The sequence below is a fragment of the Antedon mediterranea genome, chromosome 8, assembly GCF_964355755.1.
Source record: "Antedon mediterranea chromosome 8, ecAntMedi1.1, whole genome shotgun sequence".
Classification (NCBI taxonomy): domain Eukaryota; kingdom Metazoa; phylum Echinodermata; class Crinoidea; order Comatulida; family Antedonidae; genus Antedon; species Antedon mediterranea.
Genome location: NC_092677.1, coordinates 27,687,530 through 27,711,711, shown reverse-complemented (window position 1 = coordinate 27,711,711; position 24,182 = coordinate 27,687,530). Strand labels below are relative to the sequence as shown.

Here is a 24,182-nt window from a genome sequence, read left to right as displayed (position 1 = left end):
TTAAAAATCTTTAGAACAAGTTAATAAGTTTACAAAATATATTGATCAAAAGATTTTTTTTGTCAAAGACCTTGGCAATAGGCCTATTATAATAATGTAAATCATAATATCCTTCCTTTATAACTTCCTTTAGTCTTCTTTCTTCTCGCCCTCAACCACCAACATTAACTTTTGACAAAATAAAGTGAAATTATCTGATAAAGACAAAAAAATAAGTTTATTAATTAAACATATTATTCCCTCGGCTTTTAAAATATTGTATACTTTAAAGCATTTTTGTAACAATCGTAGGCCTACATTTTAAAATCCTTACCCATCCCATCTTCAAACCAGATTGGTTTTTCCGTCCACCGCACACCTATGAAATAAAGTGGAATACCCGCAACAGTAATAGCTAGTCCAATCCCACAATCCTTTGGTGCAGAGTAAAGAGATACAGCAACGACAAACAACGCAAAGCAGGTGAATATGATTGGCACTGCTAAGTTTACCTGTTAACAGAGAGACATTGGTTGGGAAATATGTTGGAAATTAAAAAAAGCCAAAAGATTGAAAATAAAATTGTCCATTGTCCTTTCAAACTGCTCTTTTAAGTTCACTCATAGGCGGATTCAAGAGGGGAGGGGCAATATTTGAAAGAAGAACAAGAACATTGGCCCAGTTAAGTACTTGATTTCACAATGTTTAGACCCTCAGATCAGTCACTGTCAATATTGGGTACGACTCATTATCTACCACTGACACTAACATAGATACACAACAAGTTGGTATGATTCTAAATCAATTATTTAAAGAATAGCCAACCTTAAATGGACGCTCCCAGTCTGGATATTTCATTCTAAAGTATGGAATACTTGCAGTAGTGAGGCCGATAAACAGCCAAAATGTAAAGCTCATGTAATTTATAAGACTATAAACATTGTCACTAACAAGTAGAAGTAAAGTTAGTGGAAGCTGAAAGAAAAAAAAACAAATCCGAAATAACTTGGCATATGGAAGTGTAATCTATTTTTATTTTTAATTTACCCTTTTCATTTATTATGTCTTTTTATCATTCATTCATTGTTTCTATTTAATTAGCGAGAAAGGATGAAATGGTGTACATTTTTAGAATTAAAAACATTTAAACTTTTTCAAGTTGCATTCCAATGTGTCGATAATTACTGCGCATGATTTTAAACTAATTACCATAATGACTGCAGACGGCATTGGTGTTTTGAAGTTGATGTGAATCATCGATAAAAGTTTAGGTAATTGACCCTCAAGTGACGCTGCAAAGTTCATTCTAAGAGGAGAAACAAAAATACGTGAGTAGTAGTACTAATGGATTGTATATAAAGGTACAGAATCAATGTTTTAACTTTGGAATGTCAACATAGAAAACAGAAAGATGTGTCTCGGACAGAGATAATTTCTATATCTGAATTTTCTAACAATTTGTCTAAAATAAATGTTGAATTAAATTACCTGGAAGAACTCAAAACTCCGCCATTGATTGCACCTATACACGAACCTGCTACGACAATTGATAATATCCAGGCCCAGTCTCCAAACACCTTCTGACCAAAACTCTATAAAGAAATATACTAAACGATAATGCAAATGTTAAATCTGTAAAATTATTATTAATGGCGGTCTGATGAGAAAGATGGCAGAGGTTATTGCGTCAAGAAGGAACATAAAGAAAAGAATTGATGGACGAATTTGATGCAAAGAACAAGGCAATACGGTATTTACCAATGCAACGGCGTCAGAAGCGAGAATCTCAGCTGGTGATAGAACAGTGAAATATGCAATGTTTACCATGATGTATACACTGGTAATCACTGTCATAGCGATGACTGTTGAAACAGGAATAGTTCTGAAAATTAATATACCATATATTATTGATCAGAATTAGTACATCTAAATACCTTCTTGTATGTAAAATGTCCATTCTTTGCATAATATATAGTTCTATTAAAATATTGCTCGAATACATAACTGTGTCTTAGTAACCCAAATGGGATCGCACATAAATATTCTGTCATGGATTGTCTGAATTCGTAACAATTGGTTATGTTTTATTAATATTTAAGATGAGCTGGTGTTTTCTGAAAATAAAGAAATACAGTTCGAAATATTAAATCATAATGGCTTCTTCACTTTTCGGTTGTTTTATGTTATAATGTAAAATAAAACAAAATAATACCTTGATGGGTTGATTACTTCTTCTGTTATAGAAGCTGCAATGTGCCTAAAACAAAACGTACAAATGATTATTGTGTAAATACAATAAATTACATATTATTTTTCCAACCTTGTTTCTAAGTTGGGGCATCCTATCGTTATTCTGAATTTTGAAAATTACAATGGAACATTACTGTAGGTTAAGTCACCTCCTTCTTCAACCCTATTTCAAATTCCTGAATCCGCCATATTATTAATTTACCACTTACCAACCAGAGAATGCAAAAAGTCCAGAATAAAATGCAAGCGACAGCTCAATCCATTTAAACTCTTCGTTTCCTTTGAAGGCGTCTTTAAAATTATCTGTATTACCTGCAAACAAAAAATATCAGCTACTTGATAATGGTTGGTTCTCATTTGACCAATCACAAGCGATTGATTATTCGCAGTGTCGCTTGTCATTGGTCAACACGCTTGCGTTGTGTTTATGTCCTTGCGTTGCGTCCTAGTGGGAACCAAGCTTTATGGAAACAATTTCGCCTCCTTACAAGTTTTTCTTTTACAAGCTCCTCACCTTGTCTCATTTATGCAGCATAAGATAACTGGTACTTCTTACCTTGGATAAGTAGCACGATACCGGCTACGACAATCACGATCAAACCAGACAGTTTAACGATTGTGAAAAATACATTCAAACGAGAAGTTAATGGAACGCTGACACAGTTGACTAAGAAAACCACACCTGTAACAATAGTCATAGTATCTTTATTTGTCCATTAAAAAGAATTAACAGAAATTTGTTTTGAAAACTGGCATATCATAATAATTATATATACATAAAACAGTAAAAATACACATAAAAATTGCACCAACACAGCACTACAATACAACACAATTTTCTGATTAAAAAAAGTAGCTAAAAGATTAAAACAAGCAAGACTATTGATCAAACAGCTCCTCGATTTGTGACATCCTAGGATCTAGTTACGTTAAGTAATTCATTGTGCGCATGCGGGAACATTGTGACGCGCTATCCCACTAGATTAGGCGAATTCTATGGGACGACCAACGATAATACGTCTAGTAAGTCCTAGATTGTCAGAAATCGAAAGCTCTCTGTTATTAGGGTCCTGCTTGATTTAATTTAATAAACATTACGAATTAATCAATTAATAAAATTTAATTAATTAAATAAAGAATTTATAAAATATTTTATCATACTTACAAAGAATCGTAGCAGCAAGAAGACGAACAGCGGATAATGAAACATTACAATTAGGATAGAAAGGCGTTATGATATACGTAGCCGATGTTATAGCAAGAACCGCCCACGAGGCAGGCCTAACCACAATAATGGTGGTCCACACTCTTAAAAAAGCTGCCATAGGCCCAAACGATTCCAAAAGAAAAATAAAATCACCACCAGTTTTGGAGAATGTTGTGCCTAATTCTCCATAACTGAGAGCACCTAACGTTGAAATTAAACCACACACCACCCATATTACCATGGATAATCCAACCGTATGTGTATATTCTAAAATTCCTTTTGGAGATATGAAAATACCAGATCCAATCACCGTTCCGATAATTAACGATGAAAATGGAATTATTCTGATTTGACGGACAAGAGCCACGCCTTCTCTATCACTTGTGCTTGACGTTGTCGAATTACCACCTGACATTTTGGATCCAATCTTTTCCTTGTACAATGTCTTTCTGATTGAGCTTAAAGGTTTCTTGTTTGTTTTTGTTTTATATACTAGGCTTGTACCGTTTTTATGGTATGAGTTCAAAGGCTACATACCATTCTGCATTGTCCACCATTGTTTGAACGGACATGTATTATCATCAATTACCTTTTTGTTAATTCTTATCGTATCAGTATCGCATTGAATCACTCTGGACTAGGATATGTTCGAGAAGAACTCTAATTCGCAGGCTGCTGTCAGAATAAAGTGTTTAAGACCAAGGATTTTTTTAGCATCTGGCATAATTTGATCAAATTTGGCATCCTCCTACACTAAATCTGGCATCCCAAGAGTGAATTTGCATGTCGTTTTTTGAACAGGAAACAACCTACGCATGTGATAAAATATACCATTGCCGAACTGGTTTTAAATATTTATGCATCAAAAACAGCATCTTTTAGAAAAACCTGGCATCTTTCTAGCTTTTTTTAATAAAATATTTTGAATAAAGTTTTTTCTGCTTGTTTAAGTTTATGTGTGATTGTAATGGCAAATATGGCGCCACCTAGCGAGCTTCCAAAGCCTCCGTTTCATGCGTTTGGCCATAATTTTGTTTTTAATGCTTTGGCCACAGCGAAGTGCTTTAGTACTATGGCATGCGTTTATTAACGTACTTGCGGTGAATGCTGACTATTAAGTCCGTCATACCAAGTCAATCTAACAACAGGACGCTGAGCTCACTTTGCTAAGATAGGAACACGTTCGTAACAACAAATACCAACAGTACTGACTACGTCTATTAGGTGCGTGGAACTGATCTTGTCACAGCCACAGATAAACCCTTTCATCTCCGGAGCTCAGCATCAGTTAGAATTGTTTGATTGCCTTGGTCATACCGTATGCTAGTACTAGACATGAAAGAGCTAGTAAAATAATGATAGACCATAATGTGCATAATATGCATATGATAATGGGCAAACATATTTATCTTTTTACTAGTATTAAGTCAAAACTCCGCCTGGAACCCAGACTAGTAAGCTAACTAGTGTTAAAAACTTGTATTACATTATTTGATCAAATTCCTACACCGTGAATTTACTTGAATAATAGGTAAAGGGACTACGAACATTTTTTTTCTTAATCAATAGGCTGGAATAGTGTCAATAATAGCTAATGTGATTGTAAATCATCATTATAATAATATATACGTATATATAAATATAACTTCCTTTAGTCTTCTTTCTTCTCGGCCTCAACCACCAACATTAACTTTTGACAAAATAAAGTGACATTATCTGTTAAAGACAAAAAAACATACAAATTATTAAACAATTGCCCTGATTTCAAATTATTTGGTATAATTTAAAATGTTTTTTTTTTTAACCATGATATTACCGTCATTTATTTTTAAATCCTTACCCATCCCATCTTCAAACCAGGCTGGTTTTTTCGTCCACCGCACACCTATGAAATAAAGTGGAATACCCGCAACAGTAATAGCTAGTCCAACCCCACAATCCTTTGGTGCAGAGTAAAGAGATATAGCAACGACAAACAACGCAAAGCACGTGAATATGATTGGTACTGCTAAGTTCACCTGTAATAAGATAAGATAAGATAACATAATACAATTTATAAAGCGCACATATCCACAAAGTGCTCAAGGCGCTTGTGAAACCATGAAAAATAATAACTTGGAAACTAAAAACAGCAAAAAATAATTTACAAAAAAACTGGAATAAGGCAAAATGATAGACAATTTCAATGTAATTGCCACAATATTATAACATACTGGATATACACAATGAATACAATGAAGTAGGGTGGGGGGAGTCTTATAAGTCAGAAAGACCTTAAGTTTGAACCACCCCAAGATATAACATTAAATACGGAGAAAAAAAGTAGACAAAAACGTTTCAAAATACCCTTGTATGCTCTTTCAAGTTCATTAATAGGTGGATTCAAAAGGTGGAGGTGCAAAATAAGAATAGATGGTGATGTTGTTGAGATGAAGTTCAGTACTTCATTTCACAATGTTTGGATCCGCCACTGTCACTAACATAACACTAACATTTTTTTAATTAAATAAAAAAATAATAGCCAACCTTAAATGGACGCTCCCAGTCTGGATATTTCATTCTGAAGTACGGAATACTTGCAGTAGTGAGGCCGATAAACAGCCAAAATGTAAAGCTCATGTAATTTATAAGACTATAAACATTGTCACTAACAAGTAGAAGTAAAGTTAGTGGAAGCTGAAATTAGAAAGAAATAACTTGTAAGTGTAAGTAGAAAAGTTAATCGCTAATTTACCTTTTCATTCATTATTTGTGTGTAGATAGCGAGAAATGAGGATGGAGTACTGTTACCATAATGACTGCAGACGGCATTGGTGTTTTGAAGTTGATGTGAATCATCGATAACAGTTTAGGTAATTGACCCTCACGTGACGCTGCAAAGTTTATTCTAAAATGAGACACAATACGTGAATAAAACAAAATAAAAAATATCTGAGTTTTCTAACAATTTAGTACCCAATAGTACATTACCTTGATGAAGTCAAAACTCCACCATTAATTGCACCTATACACGAACCTGCTACCACAATTGATAAGACCCAGGCCCAGTCTCCAAACACCTTCTGACCAAAACTCTACAATGTTAATTCAATTATGTATATGTAAAATTGAGAGTTAATAAAATGTTGAGATAAAATAAAACGTATATAAGCTATACATAGAGAATGGAAAATAATATGGAAAATATAGAGAAGTTAAAGTAGGAGTGTAATAGGAAGAAGAAGATGGACATGAAATGTAAATTTGTGACTGAAATATATCAGGAATGACTTACCAATGCAACAGCGTCAGAAGCAAGAATCTCGGCTGGTGATAGGACAGTGAAATATGCAATATTTGCCATGATGTATACACTGGTAATCACCGTCATGGCGATTATTATTGATACAGGAATTGTCCTGCAAATTAATATATGTTATTGATCATCCAGATACAATTTAACAAGGCCAACAGCCATAAGTCGCGTGCTAAAACGCATAGTGATACCGGACCGACAGACAGACCGACAGACCGACCGACCGACATAGTGAACTATAGAGTCACGTCCACGCGACTAAAAACCATGTAATCTAGAGTAGTAGGTATACAAGTCAATTCTTTGCCTAATATATAATGCTGATATTACAGAGTTGCAATTTACAACCGAAATGGGATTGCACACACGTATACATATTCTGTCGTCAGGAATTTCTAAATTCTACAACTCATAGAAACTTTCTTTGAAAAAGAATGTTACTTTTTAATCTAGGAAAGCTTGATTCATTTCTTAAAATGAACTAATAGAGTTCAAAATATTGAATAATAATGGCCTGCCTCAATTTTTCGGTTGTTTATGTTCAGTTATAATGTTTGGAATTTCTTAGTAAAGCATGGAATTTTGTAACAAAACATTTTAAAACACAACAAATATTATACCTTGAAGGGTTTATTACTTCTTCTGTTATAGAAGCTGCAATGTGCCTAAAACAAAAACGTACAAATAATTAGTATGATTATAAAAACAATAATTACATACATTACATTTCACAGTCACAACTTAAATTAAAACGACTTGCTTTTTTCTAGCTTTACTTTTCTTTATGTCTAAGCTAGGGATGACACCCACTTACCAACCAGAGAATGCAAAAAATCCAGAATAAAATGCAAGCGACAGCTCAATCCATTTAAACTCTTCGTTTCCTTTAAATGGGTCTTTAAAATGTTCTGTATTACCTGCAAAAAGAAATAGTACTTGATTACTTGATAATGGAAGCAATTTCGCCTCCTCACATTTGTTGTCTTTTTTTCCAAGCTCTATGCAACTCTATATTTACCATAACATTATTAATAATAATAATAATAATGTTTACCTTGGATAAGTAGCACGATACCGGCTAGGACAATCACAATCAAACCAGACAGTTTAACGATTGTAAAAAACACATTCAAACGAGACGCTGTTGGAACACTGACGCAGTTCACTAAGAAAATTACACCTAAAAAAGCAAGACTATTGATAAATGTTTACTAAATAACTTATAATTAATTAACTAATAATTTATTGTGCACTCGATCCTAAAAAAAAAACAGTTTTGGCGAATTCTAGGGAGACGACCAATGACACAATAATATGCCCAGTTGTTAGGTCCCGGTCGTCGCAAATCAAAGCTCCCTTAAATACATTTCAACATTACGTTTTGTCAATATTAATGGTAATGGCAACAATCATATAGCAAGGATTTTTAATTAAAATATTTTATCATCATACTTACAAAGAATTGTGGCAGCCAGAAGACGAACAGCTAATAATGAAACATTACAATTAGGATAGAAAGGCGTTATTAAATAAGTAGCCGATGTTATAGCAAGAACCGCCCACGAGGCAGGCCTAACAACAATAATGGCGGTCCACATTCTTAAAAACGCAGCCATAGGCCCAAACGATTCCAAAAGAAAAATGAAATCCCCGCCAGTTTTGGAGAATGTTGTGCCCAGTTCTCCATAACTGAGAGCACCTAACGTTGAAATTAAACCACATACCACCCATATTATCATGGATAATCCAACCGTATGTGTATATTCTAAAATTCCTTTTGGAGAAATGAAAATACCAGATCCAATCACCGTTCCGATAATTAACGATGAAAATGGAATGATTGAGAGTTGGCGAACAAGAGCAACGCCTTCTCTATCACTTTTGCTTGACGTTGTCGAATTACAACCGGACATTTTCTGCTTGTACAATGTCTCCATGATTGAGAAGAATAGTTTAAATGTGTCTTCTTTTGTTTTATATACTAGCCCGTATATGCCATCACAGATTAATGAATATTCATGAATTAATGATGGTACCATGGACCAAGTTCATGGTCATGAGTACAAAGGCTACATATCACCATAGGTACGTTTTGTCCACACCAGTTGTTTAAACGGACATGTATTATCATCAATTACCTTTTAATTTTAATTTGCACTTAAAAATCTCACATTACATCTTTAACACACCGTTCGTCTGTTCCTCAGTTAAAACAGTCTGTTTTGCACACGGTTCGCTTCTTCGTGAGTTCGTTCATCAACTTTTTCAACCAGCAACGTTCGCCTGTTATCAGTTAAAATGGTTGTATGATAGTCGAACAGTCTATTTTGCACACGGTTCGCTTGTTGACGCGGCTGTATTTCACTCACTTATACTTTTGATTGGTCTGTTTTACACACGGTTCGCTTGTTGGTGATTTCATGTCATAATATTTCATTGACAACAATGTTTTATTTTTGTACGATGGTATAATGAATTTCATTAGAAAACTTAAAAAGGTCATATTTTTACTAGGACTGTGGCTTAAAAATATAGCATTTTATCTCTTGAAGGTTGTGTTCGGACTTTAAACTCGATTACACGTTTAACATAAATTACTCGGGGGCTGTGCTCGGACTTTAAACTCAATTGAGCTGTGTTCAGATTTTAAAATCAAATACACATGTATAACCTAAATTACTCTAGGGACAAAAATTTACATTTACACCTTTTTACGCGTTCAAATTGTTCCTTAGGCCTATATCTCAAAATTTACACCTCATGCGACCATTACATGTGTAAACTGTAAAGTCCGAACGGTCTCATACACTTTTAAAACATTCAGTAAGAAATATTATTTATCAACCTAATCAAGCTGAAAATAGTAGCTGAAACCTACCTCAATCTTCTACAATACAAAAATGTCTACCATGTTTTGCACGCTGCTGCTCTTTTTGTTTTGTTTTTTTTTTGTATGAGATAATTATTGACATCATCCAGGTACACATATATTTATTATTTTCTTATTTATTTTACGATTACGTAATGAAATTATGCTCATATTTTTTAATTGAATAGACCTATATTAATATTATTTTTGTATTTAAGAAACCATTATCGAAATAAATAACATTGTTTTCGAAATAGATCATTTTGTAGATAGGCAACTAATAAAATAACTATTGTTAACTACAGCATATCAATTATAAGATGGCTCAGACATAGGCCTAAATATAATTATATCGATATATAAGTTTTTTAAAGGTTTTTTTGGCATGTTTACTCTATCGTATCGTATTTTACTACATGCTGCGTTTTTTTCCATTTGCGTTCAGTATATTGCCACTTTTCTACTTTCTTAAGCCTAAAGTGTATCTCTCAATTAGTAGTAATTATTACAGTCTTGAGTGATTATTGTTAATTCATTTATATGTAATTTTACTTTCTATGGACCAGAGATTCCGAAGCAAAGAATTGAATTAATGAATTTCCATTGAATTTTAAAGTTACTTATCATAGAAGCATTCATAAGTTGTATTAGTAAAGTCACGTTTGCGGTACACCGGGTGAGTTCAAAGGAAATAAAAAGTAGGCCTAGGGACTGGACTGTCTTCACGTTTGACTTCGGTTGTCTTCTGGAGAAAGATTGTTATTATTATTTTGTCGGATTTGTTCTGTGTTTCGATGCGTAGCGCAGTGTATTCAGTACCCATCTACTGAATTCACTGTCGTCAGTCTTTGTATTCCGCCGATGCGCCTGAATCTTATCAAACAATCTAGATGCTACATCCCAGGTCAGGTCAAACTCCGCCATTATCAAGCGTTTGTGTCTCTGTCAAAACAATATAAAGTAAATAAATGGAAATCTAGCACTTAAAACATACATTAGTATTTGTTGAGCAAACAATAACTTGTTATGTTGGATCTCGATCTTTTAAGCTTGGTTTCAACTAGGTCGTACGTAAGGACGTAAGCGCAATGCAAGTAAACTAACCAATCACGACGCAATGGATCAATCTGTCCCTTGTGATTGGTCGATTCACTTGCGTTGCGCGTACGCCATTCCGTGCGTCAATTAAGAACCAAGTTTTAATAAGTTATCCGCACCTCTTCTTGTTGAAAATCTTCTGGTTTCTTCAATAGAACAGATACAGACTCAATCTCGTCTTCATACTTCCAAATTCTCTCCGCAATGTCAAGCTTGTAGCCGTCTGTTTTAATCATCGCCATTACCTTATCCACATCACCGTTGCATTTGTACAGATACTGTGAAACCTCGTGCATAGTAAGTTTATGACTGTCTTTTCTAAACTCGAATTGAAGGATCTCGCAAATCTACAATAATTAAATTTTATTTATTTTTAGTTTACCTGCGACTGCGTAACATTTAATTATTATGATGACACCTTATTTTTAAAGTACCGTACTAACATCTTACGTACGCGCGCGACTATTTATATAGCGCGTCTATCAAATCAAGTTACTTTCTATGGTCAAACTGTCTTTAGTTTCACCAAGAACTATGCTATTGCAAAAATAAGTGAGTCCCTACCTGAGCCTCGAATTTACGAACACACGTTGCTTTTGCTCTGTTCACGTCACCGGGGTACTTTACTAGTGACCGTATCACCGAGGCTTCTGCAATTCGGACTCCTGGTATTAACTGATGAAGTTCATTTGTTACGGATTTACATACTTCGGCAATAAACGCCTTATAATTGAATTTTAACCATTGAACAAAATTACAACCAGATTGTTTACATTGCTCTTTGGCAATTCGTATATCATCTGAATCAAAACCCTGATTTCTCGCCTCCTTAAAATGAAAAATATTTATATTATTTGATTTTAAATAATTGACGCCATTAAAGATTTGGTATTTTAATGTTCTATATTATTCTGTATATTCCATATGTTCATGTCAAGTTGAACTAACCTGCATCATTACGTCATCTTGCATCGAAGAGTCATGTTGTTGATTTGCTACTGAAATTAAATAATAAGAAATGCTGTACTTGTTTTCAGCGTGAGTCGACTAAAGTATACAGAATCTCCTTAATTATCAACAACAACGCACAATATTGTGCTATTTTCGTATTTTCGGTACTACTGAATAATGAGTTCAAATTCATTATTTATTTTGTTCTTACCGTTTTCGTATTCAACGGGACCATCTGTTTCAACGTCGTGATCTATGACATATCGTAGTGATGACCTTCCAGAAACGACTCGAGGTTTATCAGATTTAGCAACTTCACTTTTGGTCGTCCAGGTGTTTAGAGAAGTGCTACCAGCATGGCTTGAATGTGATGTGTTCTCAATAGCATCAACAGCTTCTATTCGTACCATAAGTAATTGCCTTTTTCGTAATAATTCCTTATGTTCGCCTTCTATATCTTTGCGTTCTTCATCCCCTTTGTAGTCCATATGTTGTAATCTTAATTCCAATGCGTTGATTTTCTCCGTTACAACTTCATAATCGGATTTTAGTTTTTGGGAAACCTCGTTTATGCCAACTGGCATCGTTTCCGGCTGATTCAGATTATTTTCAACTCTGTCCGATATTTTCTGGTTACTTTCTGTAAGATGTCAATATAATATTAACTGAAAAACGGACTATTTTGCGGTCAACACAAAGTTTAAGCTGTTCTCCACACGAGGTGAATTCATTAGCACGCGAACCCAAAGCCGCTTGGATTATACGCATGCGTATATTCATATATATACTCGTTTTGTCTTATAGATTACGGATACAATTAAAATTATATTTTGTTAACAAATTGTTGTTACCTTTGTGTCTTCTTTCGTGTGTCTTTCTATCTTTATGATGATGATATTTTTCATCGCAAATTTTACAGAAAATATATACACATTCATTGCAAATAATAGCTCCATCTTCCTTGCCACAAATGCCACATGGTTCAATCTCTGCAATGAACAAATAACATGCATTGAAGTCTGTTTTTGGCAACTGAAGAATTTATTCTCTTGAAACGAAAGCGCGATTATATGCGCATTTCAATCATCAGTTCATAAGTAGGCCTAATATATCTTGGTATAAGGAACAACTCACCGTCTCCGATTCCAGGATCACTGAACTCCTTTTCTGGCATTATGTTAGGTAGTGTAATAGTGCTGCTGTAACCTATTATACCTTCGATATTAGAAGGAGGCTGGTTTCGTTTATGTGAATTTCTCTTCTTGTGTCGATGCCATTTCGTGTCACATTTTATACATCTTGCGTCACCACACTCGTCACAGTGGATAATTGCGTCATCGACACCACAAAGAACACATGGTTCTTTAACATAATAATACAATAAATAATTGAGATCTAGAATAGTATATTCCTAAATGGTACGGTAACCTATGCTTCAATCATAAGGAACAATTCAAAATAAACATACTTTCTTTATTACATTTTCTTAGCATGATAACAAACATTTTCCTCTTGTTTTTTTGTTTTTTTTATAAACAAAACAGTTTTCACAATTCAGAAAAAATGACCCTTTACCTTTTGTCGGTTTGTCAAAATCATTTTCATTATCTTTGCATTCAGTTCCTCCTTTTGTTTCTTTATCATTTTTTTTTATTTCTGGTTTACACTCCGTCGTTGAGGCTGTATCTTTCTTAGGATTTCCATCAGCAACCTCTTGCAAAACTTGCGCCTTGTTCCTGATATGTTTGTTCCTGTTTTTGTGTCGATGCCATTTTGCGTCGCATTGAACGCATCTTGCGTCACCACACTGTTGACACGGAATACTAGCTTTTTCAATACCACAGAGAACACACGGCTCATCTTTTAAAAACAATAAAACAAACCATTATCATTTGTGGGAAACATATCAATTGTATACTGGTATAATAATGTATTTCATTTTTACCTTGAATATCTTCATTATCTGACCTATAACCTGTACTTGTCTGATTTGGTTGCAAGACATCCGATGTATCTCCACCATTTCTGGGAAATAATTCAGGACCCTTTTGGTAGTTTTTAAATTCAGGATTACCTCCAACATTTTCTGAATTCATTTGGTCCAATTGCATTTCAATACTGTTTGACCTATAACCTCTGGGTGTCGTGTCCAGTTTGACATCGACATTACCTCTACTGTCGGCAATGTCTTCACATACAATTGGATCATTTTTAAACGATTTGATCACAATATTTTCTGAATGCATTTGGTTTAAGCTCATTTCAATGTTGTGCAATGTCACACGTTGTTGAATTTCTTTATTTTCCTTCGATTTCAATGACTTTTCTAAATTTTCCGAATTTCCAAAGTTCACAAAGGCTTCTTTGACGCTGTCCTTTTTCATTCCTTTCAACTCTGGTTCTCCTCTATCCAAATTCTCTTCCATTCCTCCAATAGTAGTTTTATTCAATGTTTCCTTTCGATGTCTTCGTTGATGAGTTCTTCTTTTTGAATGGTTGTGCCACTTTTGATCACAACTATCACATCTGGAATTTTCACATTCATCACAAGTCATTGTACCAACCTTAACTCCACATGTATCACAAATTGTGTCTGTTTTTTATTTTAAAAAAAAACACGTTATTAAAATTCTTATAATTATCTTCATAAATTTTATTTGGAGAGACGTATACAGAGGTACATAAGCTTTAATATTCTAATATAGGTATAAACTCCAAACCAACCTTCATCAAATTTTGCTTCTTTACTGGTGACCTCATCTATTAAAGCTTGACGTGTCATGTCTTCTTCAGCTTGCTTCTGAGTTGGGTCAATTCTGATGTTTGTAAGATGTCCTATATTCATGTCAATAGTATGCATATGTGTATCAACGTGTGACTCCATCATCGCCTGACAGTCATTCAAAGCTTTTTCTGAAATGGAAAGGCCTCAATTAAGTTGTTGTTTTGATTTTTGTTAAATGTTAATGAATGAAATAATATAGTTATCATATTAAAAAGGCGTTACTAAGTACTCGACTATTAAACCTGCCAAATATAAATGTCAATTATTGAAATACCTGTTTTGTTTGTTTTGTCGAAATCATTTTCTTGGTTTTCAGTTTCGTTTGTTGTTTCTTGCTTGATTTCTGGTTCACACTCCACCGCTGAGGCTGTATCTTTCTTAGAATTTCCATCAGCAATCTCTTTCAAAACTTGCGTCTTGTTCCTGATATGTTTGTTCCTGTTTTTGTGCCGATGCCATTTTGCGTCACACTGAACGCATCTTGCGTCACCACACTGTTGACACGGAATAATAGCTTTTTCAACACCACAGAGAACACACGGCTCATCTTTTAAAATAAGAAAAAAAAGTGTGAGAAACATATCCAATTGTTGATGTATATCTTTAATTACTAAACTATACTCTGTCATATACAATCTAAATGTTATGTAATTCATTTTTACCTTGAATGTTGTCGCCTAAAAGTTTTTCGTTATCTGGTGTGTAACTTGTACTTATCTGATTTGGTTGCAAGATATTTGATTTATCTCTACAATTTTCGTGAGATAATTCAGAAACTGTTGCGTAATTTTCAAATTCAGGATAATTACGTCCAATATTTTCTAAATTCTTTTGCTCTAAGTTTACTTCAATGTTACTGCTCAATGGTACACTTTGTCCTCTTTGTTGAACTTTTTTATTTTCCGATTTTAATGATTTTTCGAAACTTTCGAAATGTCCAACGTTTGCAACATTTTCTTTTATGCTCTCTTCTGTCATTTCATTCAACTCTAGTTCTTCTGCAGTTTCTTCTCTTTTAGAATTCTCTTCCGTTTCAATAGTAGTTTTATTCAATGTTTCCCTTCGAGGTCTTGGTTGATGAGTTCTTCTATTGGAGTGGTTATGCCACTTTTTATCACAACTATCACATCTGAAATTTTCACATATATCACAGGAAATCGTGCCATTCTTTACTCCACATGTCTCACATAATATGTCTGTTTGGAATAAAACGTTATATTTAGTTACTTTAATTAAGAGAGATTGGTTAACTTGTAAAACAATCTTTGAAATGACGTTAACTGCAGAAAATATTTTCTAACCTACCTGTATCAACGTTTGAGTCATTAGTGACCTCATCTGTTAAACCTTGACGTGTCATACCTTCTGCAGTTTGTTTCTTCTGCTTCTGAGTTGGGTCAATTCTGATGATTGGAAGAGGTCCTATATTCATGTCTATAGTATGTTTTTGTGTATCAATATGTGAATCCGCTTTCGTTTGACGGTCATTTAAAGATAAAGCTTTTTCTGGAGTAGTAAGGCCTTCAGTAAAAATGTCTGTTTTGATAAAAACAAAATAATGAAATCATTTTAATCACATTAAAACAGCTTAAAGTACAAAATTATTACTTCTATCACCAGTACAACAACGAAGTTAAATCCATTGATCTGCATCCAAGATACAAATATAACGCATGCGCCGTACAAAAGCTCTATCGTATCTAAGCACGTCTTCTTTTCGTTACAGACTTGACTATAAAATCTACCAAATATGTAAATGTAAAAAGTTAAATTACCAAACTCAGTCGGTTTGTCAAAATCATTTTCATTTTCTTGGTATTCAGTTTTGTTGGTTCTTTCATCATTTTTCTTGATTCCTGGTTCACACTCTTCCGCCGTCGAGGCTGTATCTTTCTTAGGATTTCCATCAGCAATCTCTTGCAAAACTTGCGTCTTGTTCCTGATATGTTTGTTCCTGTTTTTGTGCCGATGCCATTTTGCGTCACATTGAACGCATCTTGCGTCACCACACTGTTGACACGGAATACTAGCTTTTTCAACACCACAGAGCACACACAGCTCATCTTTTATATAAAATAAACATTTAGTATTTGTTAAACATATCCAGTTGTTGTTTCTGTCTATTTGAACTGAATTAAACATGTTATATCTAAATGTTAGGCTTATGTATTTCGTTTTTACCTTGGCTATTGTCACCTAACAGTTCTTCGTTATCTGACCTGTAACATGTACTCATCTGATTTGGTTGAAAGACATCCGATTTATCTCTACCATTTTCGTGAGATACTTCAGGAACATTTGCGTAATTTTTTAATTCAGGATAATTACGTCCAATATTTTCTAAATTCTTTTGCTCTAATCGCATTTCAATGCTGTTTAATGGTACACTTTGTCCTCTTTGTTGAACTTCTTCCGATTTCAATGACTTTTCTAAACTTTCATTTTCTTTTAGGCTCTCTTTCCTCGTTCCATTTAACTCTGGTTCTTTTGCAGCTTTTCCTGTATCAGAATGCTCCTTCATTTCAATAGATTTATTTAAAGTTTCTGTTCGTTGATGAGTTCTTCGTTTGGGATTGTTGTGCCACTTTTTATCACAACTATCACATCTAGAATTCCCACATACATCACAAGTCATGGTACCAACCTTAACCCCACATGTCTCACATAATGTGTCAGTATTGTCCTTAATTCCATTCACTTCTGTTTCATTTTCAGTTTCTCCTGTATCAGAATTATCTTTTATTTCAATAGATTTATTCAAGGATTCTTTTTTAGATCTTCGTTGATGACTTCTTCTTTTCGGATTGTTGTGCCACTTTTTATCACAACTATCACATCTGGAATGTTCACATACATCACAGGACATTGTGCCATTCTTGATTCCACATGTCTCACACATGTCTGTTTTGAAAACAGAGATTGGTTAGTTTGAAATAATCTTTGTAGTGACGTCAACTGAACATTTTTAGTTTATTTTAGGCTTAACAGTAGTACACTAAATTCCAACCTACCTGTATCAACGTTTGAGTCATTAGTGACCTCATCTGTTAAAGCACGTGTTATGTCTTCTCCAGCTTGTTTCTTCTGCTTCTTCTGAGTTGGGTCAATTCTGATGATTGGAAGATGTCCTATATTCATGTCAATAGTATGCATTTGTGTATCAACGTGTGACTCCATCTTCGCCTGACAATCATTTGAAGACAAATCTTTTTCTGAAATGATAAGGCCTCAGTTAGGTAATATCTGAAATGTATCACAAACCCTATTTTTTACGAAAATAAGTCTTAATATATACTGCCCTTAATTGTAAGCACTGAATATTATGTGTAGTTCGTATTCACCTTTGACATCTGGTTTATTTGTCGTTGACGAATCTTTAGGTGATGACGTCACTCCGCTCTCTGATTCTCGGCATTTAGCAGACGACAAATATTGCTCTGACGTAGAAGATGCAACATCCGACTCCTCTCTCCTATCTTCCGAACATTTATTTTCAAATGTGTTTGCTGGTTTTGTTGCTTCTTGTAAAGATTCAGGTTGATCTTTGCTACGTTTCATAGATCTTTTCATAGATTTTATTGACAATTTTTTCTTCTGTTTCTCACTTGTTTTCCCTCCGTTTTTGTTCTTTGTAGTTTTCCTTTTTTCTTCATCTGAGCTTGGTTCGCTAAGGCCCGTGTGGTTTTGGCCCATTGTTTCCTTTTCGACGCCTCGGTCTAAGTTCGTGTTGTCCGTAATGTCAATTTGTAACTCGAATATTGTTGACTTCGTTCTTTCAGGCTCTTAATTATTGAGTACAGTAGGTCAATCAAAATAGGAATAAAATGGCATGTTACCTACCGGAACGATATCCTATATCACCCGCCAATTTCTCGGACTCTACATTTGAAAATGTGCATATGAAACATTTAAATTCAGAATGTATTAATAATTGAAAATAATGACGTAAGCTTAAATAAAATATAAATAAATGTCATGCCGGTTCGACAGTCCATTATATTTAATGGTGGAGGCATTTTGGTAGGTGTTTGAATTCAGAGAAAATCGATTTTTCTCATGGTACATTCGCCACTATAGTGTTATGTCTGCACACAATAAACGAAAAACATGGAATTTCCAACATGAGTGTTGGCAACAGCAAAAACTCAAGAATAGTGTATGTCCATGTATTCCCGGTTGTGGACCAAGCTTAGCTATTGTTGCTTAGAATACCATATACTTACAATTTCTCTTTTAGGACATTCAGCATATTTCTGACTATCGGTTTCGCAACAACTATAATTTCGTCATTGACAAAGAACGAGCTACAGTCAAATTTAGCCGCTTATAAAGCCATGCTTAGGATATGATCTACCGGCTGCTATACAGTCTTCTTCAAATTACCTGCCTATATTAATACCAATAAACCTAGTTTGTTTAACAGGGACTACAGAACCTACCATGTATCTTACACACCCAGTACAGCAATTCTTTGCTCGGTTATACTTCCGAGACATGAAGACAATACGAATCAATGATTTCTTTTAGCCTACGTTGTATTGTTAATTGGAAACCACAGCAAAAATAGCAGTGTGGAAATCCCCGGAACTGTCTTGGTGTATGACGTCATGATAACACAGAGGAGGAATTAGTTATTCCAGTCTACATTGAATTTATAACATTATTGTATTTCTTCTATTTAATTTCCTTGTTTATTTCTACAAAAACATTCAGTTGTTCATACTACTAGTGCGCATGCCTAGACATTCGTCTTGATAAAGAACACCTACGTTTTGTTACTATATTTACGCTTAACAATTATTATATAATAACTGCGATTCTAGAATTTTCTTTCGCATTACCGGCACAAAAGCACAACGTATACTGGGGTATTTCCATTCTGTTGTTCAAACAATGGACAAGTTCAGAGCGTATATTATAATAATGAAGGTTTGTGTGTGAACTCGAATTATTTTGTGACAGGTTTCCTCCTCCGTGCACAATTAAATCTCTTTCATAGAGCCAACAACAAAATACGAATATTTTACGGACGCATTCAACATAAATCAATTGAGGCTGTACTAACACTGGTTAGTTATTATAATGATATAAAACTTCATCAGAGGCTTGATAGGTTTAGAGGGGCGACCTATTGAGACTGGGTAAACAGTCCAAAGGTTGCCATTTCTCTTTTTTATAGTTGTTCAAATTGTTCAATACCGGTATATACTTTTTCCGCACCACGGTTTTCATTACCTAATTTTACCGTACACTGTTCCTAACGATAAAAAATCGCATTTTGAGAGACATTTACTAAAATGAATTGACGTGTCAAATGATTGTTTAAAATTATCTTTTATTATAATTTTACAAAATCACTTATAAATATCTAATTTATAAATTTCGTTAAACACGTATATAAATTGTATATTTGATTATTGCACAAATCAAGGAAAAGTCTTGAGCTAATTAAACATAATTCTCACTTCATCAGCCGCAGCAGCAGTATCACACAAAAACTCAAGCACCATTGTGGTGATTTGTAAATTTCTTTGCTAAAATAATTATTAATTTTCCACTTAAATTCGCGGCTGCAAACAACCAATCACAATCGAAGAATCACTGGCGTTAGCGTAGACGCGTAGTTGAGTACAGTTGGCCGGTGAACCAACCTGATTAAGATTAGACGGCACGTTTGCATTGAGTGCAGTTGCAGTTACTCTCTAGACTAGGCGCGCATTAAGCTAGAACGGATACGCGCGCGTATATACAGTACGCGAAAATGTGTATATTCATCCAATCACTCTTCTTGGTTGATTAAAGAGAGGTGTGTATTTATAAGTTCAATCACCAATCTTGGTTAATATCTTCTTCATCGTCTTGATTTCGTGACTGTTGTCTTTTGGCGCGCTCACGCATATCTTGGACATAGTTAGGATGAGGTTCGTGCATAGGTGGCGTCTTTGGTAGTTCGTCCCTGGACATTCCCGTCTGTTTACAAACAACTTGTCTGTAATATGGATCCAAGTAATTCCTGACATAGTCTGGACAGCCGCGTGGATCATGTGAGTCTGGATCATCTGGTGGTTTCCAGAATGACTTTTGTGAAGGCAACATCGGTTTGTGCTTGTTTAATCGTAGTTCTTGCAAAAACCACCGTGTCAGACTTGGGTCAAAGAATTCCTCGAAACATTTTTCGATTTTGTTGTCACCTCTGGCTAGCCTAGCTTTAGCTAGCGTATTTTTGTGTACGAATATCTTAATGGCCTTCCAAGCACCTTCAAACAACCACCCATGGTTCACAATGATTACGTTTCCAAGACGTTCAGTGTAGTGGGTAGCTATCACAGAGTTGACGGCGCTACCCAGACGTGGATTACAAGCAGATAGGGTCATTCCTAAAAACAATCACAGTGTCAACATTAATACTACCATAAACAAACTACCACAATACAAGTAGGTAATTTGACAATCACGACGAGACGGATTGAAATGTCGCCTTTAATTGGTCAACTGACTTGAGTTGTGCCTATTGAACATTTAAAATCTTACCGTATTGCACGCAATTAACAGGATTGACATGTACGTACCATGAAAAATAAACACACGTTGACTTGCGCGTGCACCCGCTGATGAAAAGAGAACTTTGTGAACGCGCGCGTAAATTTATGGGTTTCTTTTTTCATGTGCTGCTGATAATTGTTTTAACATTGGCCTACCTGTTACATCAAGGACCCACACCCATCTGCAAGCGTCTTGTAACATACTTCTCTTGGCGTTCTCGGCCAAATGTAATAAATGCTGTACATTATCCTCGGCTGTATAGTGCTGAGTTGAGGCTTGTGCAAAGCATGAGTAAATGACAGGTCTACCAGTCTTGTCGTGACCAACTTGACGCTATACGTAAGGTAAAATACGTATACATAATATGTATACATAATATGTATACATAATTAAAAATTCAATATGTTATTATTATGATTACTTTTTATTTATACAATATTACAATACATTATGTAATTTTATGCAACACATAAATTATAAAGATATATAAAACCTACCCAAGCATGAAATCCAGGCTGATCCTCACAATATTTACAGTCTGCCTCAAGAGGACGCCGTTCTTTTCTCCATTGAACGGTATCTCGTAAGCGGATTTCGGCTTCTTCTAAGTCCCACTCATATCCTACTAAGTACCGCATCCGGCTGTAAAAGAAAAATATAAATTTAACAGCTTCAAAATATATTCCAGCTACCGGATAATAAATAAAACGATATCTAAAAAGTGGTTTTGTTACAAACTTCAACGTCAACTCCTGCCCTTATGAGACGCAACGCATGAAAGGGCGTAAGGGCAACGCAAACAAGTTGGTTAATGACAAGCGATAATTCGGATAATGATCTACCGCTTGTGAATGGTCAAATTACTTGCGTTGCGCTCACGCACTTCCTTGTGCGTTGCCACGCGTCTGTTAAGTTGTAACAAAATGATTTCTTACGTATTTTCCATTTTTGCAAATCCTTCGTCATCTTCAACGTCTTGCATCCGGTACAGGAGTTCTTTCATCTTCTCTTCTTTCTCTTTATCGCTTGGCTCAGCCGGCATTTTGGATTTCGTGTCTTTTACTTTACTGAAAATACAATATATAGGCCTATTTATATTAAATAATAGAAAAGATTATTTCTCATATGTTCTGTGACGTTGAATTTGGATATATCGGCTCATATCACACAATATTATATATGTATACAGCATACCGTATGAAATACGTTGTCGACGTGTTCCCATGAACGATGCCATCGTTCATTGCTGAGCAGGTCTATCGATGGATCGGTGTATGCACTTAACAGGTCATCTTTGTTGTAATTACGATCAATTTAACTTTACCATCGTTATTTCCCGTTATTTGTACTCGTAATAATTTTATGTAGTGTAGTAAAAAATACTTGACAAATAAACCACAATGCTAAACATTTCCCGGATCCAGCCACGTGCCTTTACACTTTCAATCTTCAGTCAAGTTATTCTTTACATGTAAAGAATAACTTGACTGAAGATTGAAAGTGTAAAGGCACGTGGCTGGATCCGGGACATTTTTAGCATTGTGGTTTATTTGTCAAGTATTTGGACTCGGTCGACACAAAAGTATCATTGTGTACTAGAATTATTGCCATTTTCAAAAAGATCACAAGGAGGTAAGTCTACGCTTAACCTACTTATCTTTGTGAAAAAGATGAACGTTAAAAAAAATTAAATACAACAATCAACAACACAATCCGAGCATTGTGCACCAACTTGTTGGATACTGTTGTCTAGGCGTCGTTTTAGTGTAGCCATGGGTAATCATGCCAGGAGTTTTAAGTGGGGTATGTATGGCGACTGCTGTCAAGGTGTCGTTTTGGTGGGGCAGGGTTACTCGTTTACAATTAGCTTGTTTCTCACGTCAGTGTATCTTGGGCATTTTGTACGGTCCCGAACGGCTAGAATACTCGTACAGTATTACGTATTATAACCACAGCTATAATTGGCTAATAGCACTCAAAAGCAAAGTTAATTTCATGGACATTTACTACCTTTATATGAAAATTAAAAACTAAAAAAATATATCTATTTGTTAAAAGCGCTGTTGTATTGTCAAATGAAATAAACAGGGAGCTTATCAGCACACGGAATGTCATCTTGACCGCGCGTTGCGTCGATCGTGCTGATCTCTTAACACGTATACCACGCTTAGTAATATCAATTAATTATACATATTATGTTAATGCTACCGTATCGAGATAATACTTACAACATGAATGGCTATGTATTAAAACAGCAACATGTTAACATGGCGACGTGAGCATATCTGTCATTGTGACTTTCTTCACTCAGTATTTTCTGAGCCTCATCATGCCGCCAGTTACTACAAAAATCGCTGAATAATACAGCTTCATTGAATATCTTTGTTTGTCTTATTCTATAAGCAACGATGAATAGAAGGTATGACATCGATTGATCCAATAACGTGCTGTTATTAGACAAGCACACTCAACGACAGTGAATAAATATTTAATTAGTAGCCTACAATTATTATATTGAGTGTTACAGGAGGAAATCGACGGTGTATTTTAAGTTCGTGGTTCTGTTTCTTTCAAAATGGAAGGGCGTGTCCTCATTGGCCTCTTCGTAAAATAATCAATTAAAATAGTGTTTTACAGTATTGTGCTTATAAACGCATTCGAATGCTTATCCGTCAGCAAGTAAAATGCGTCGAGTGCAATATACATGGTATCCCGTTCGTATTTACCAAATTAAATGCGTTTACATCGAGTGCTTACCGTCAGCAAATAAAATGCGTCGAGTGCATTATACATGGTATCCCATCCGTATTTACCAAATTAAATGCGTTTACATCGCATACCGTCAGCAAAGTAAACGCGTTTTTCGTCAGCAAATGCGTTTACATCAAGTGCACATACCGTCTTCAAATAAAATGCGTTTAGGCCGAGTGCATTATAACATGCATGGTGTATTAAGTCCCATCAGTGATGCCCATCGTCGTAGGGTAGTCATCCTGTCAAGCAGTTTCAAAGTAGTTTGTGATCAATCAGCCATCGAGTAGGCTAGGCATAACCATTTTGCGTTCACATGTGCGAGTGCACGACAGCTTAAGGAAAGCAATATCATTATAATCGCATTTACAACAAAAAATAACGGCATAATAATTAGAAATAATAGGTTTTCTACAAAAGTGGAAAAAATAAGTCTTACCTGGTTTTGGTTGAG

General features: G+C 34.9%; 4 protein-coding genes across 7 annotated transcripts; all 4 read right to left on the bottom strand.

The window, feature by feature from the left end:
* Positions 1–129: 129 nt before the first annotated feature.
* On the bottom strand, positions 130–3,851 carry LOC140057753 (cystine/glutamate transporter-like). The gene is made up of 10 exons (XM_072103474.1): positions 3,395–3,851; positions 2,786–2,911; positions 2,439–2,541; positions 2,192–2,236; positions 1,738–1,861; positions 1,468–1,571; positions 1,189–1,285; positions 805–954; positions 314–491; positions 130–194 (listed from the first exon to the last, which is right to left on the bottom strand). Exons 1-10 carry the CDS (start codon positions 3,849–3,851, stop codon positions 130–132), a joined length of 1,449 nt encoding a protein of 482 aa, XP_071959575.1.
* A 1,024-nt stretch (positions 3,852–4,875) lies between these two features.
* On the bottom strand, positions 4,876–8,668 carry LOC140057752 (cystine/glutamate transporter-like). The gene is made up of 9 exons (XM_072103473.1): positions 8,188–8,668; positions 7,786–7,911; positions 7,546–7,648; positions 7,352–7,396; positions 6,711–6,834; positions 6,407–6,510; positions 6,227–6,323; positions 5,963–6,112; positions 4,876–5,454 (listed from the first exon to the last, which is right to left on the bottom strand). Exons 1-9 carry the CDS (start codon positions 8,666–8,668, stop codon positions 5,206–5,208), a joined length of 1,479 nt encoding a protein of 492 aa, XP_071959574.1. The 3' UTR covers positions 4,876–5,205.
* A 282-nt stretch (positions 8,669–8,950) lies between these two features.
* Positions 8,951–18,950, bottom strand: LOC140056311 (uncharacterized). 4 transcript variants are annotated; one of them, XM_072101642.1, is made up of 18 exons: positions 18,658–18,921; positions 17,776–18,313; positions 17,446–17,646; positions 16,616–17,335; positions 16,210–16,497; positions 15,740–15,970; positions 15,097–15,630; positions 14,709–14,981; positions 14,374–14,562; positions 13,595–14,242; positions 13,225–13,509; positions 12,784–13,011; positions 12,501–12,638; positions 11,861–12,289; positions 11,647–11,693; positions 11,263–11,526; positions 10,818–11,045; positions 8,951–10,542 (listed from the first exon to the last, which is right to left on the bottom strand). In XM_072101642.1, the coding sequence occupies exons 2-18, from the start codon at positions 18,125–18,127 to the stop codon at positions 10,366–10,368; spliced, it is 5,232 nt and encodes a 1,743-aa protein (XP_071957743.1). In that variant the 5' UTR covers positions 18,128–18,313; positions 18,658–18,921; the 3' UTR covers positions 8,951–10,365. The 4 variants fall into 4 exon arrangements, with proteins under 4 accessions (XP_071957743.1, XP_071957744.1, XP_071957742.1 ...); XM_072101643.1 differs by having other exon boundaries at positions 11,647–11,696; positions 14,374–14,556; XM_072101641.1 differs by having other exon boundaries at positions 8,952–10,542; positions 11,647–11,696; positions 18,874–18,950.
* Positions 18,951–19,752: 802 nt separating this feature from the next.
* LOC140056778 (uncharacterized) lies at positions 19,753–23,404 on the bottom strand. Its single transcript, XM_072102255.1, has 5 exons — positions 23,206–23,404; positions 21,913–22,044; positions 21,475–21,619; positions 21,133–21,310; positions 19,753–20,811 (listed from the first exon to the last, which is right to left on the bottom strand). Exons 1-5 carry the CDS (start codon positions 23,208–23,210, stop codon positions 20,261–20,263), a joined length of 1,011 nt encoding a protein of 336 aa, XP_071958356.1. The 5' UTR covers positions 23,211–23,404; the 3' UTR covers positions 19,753–20,260.
* Between the last annotated feature and the right edge of the window lie 778 nt (positions 23,405–24,182).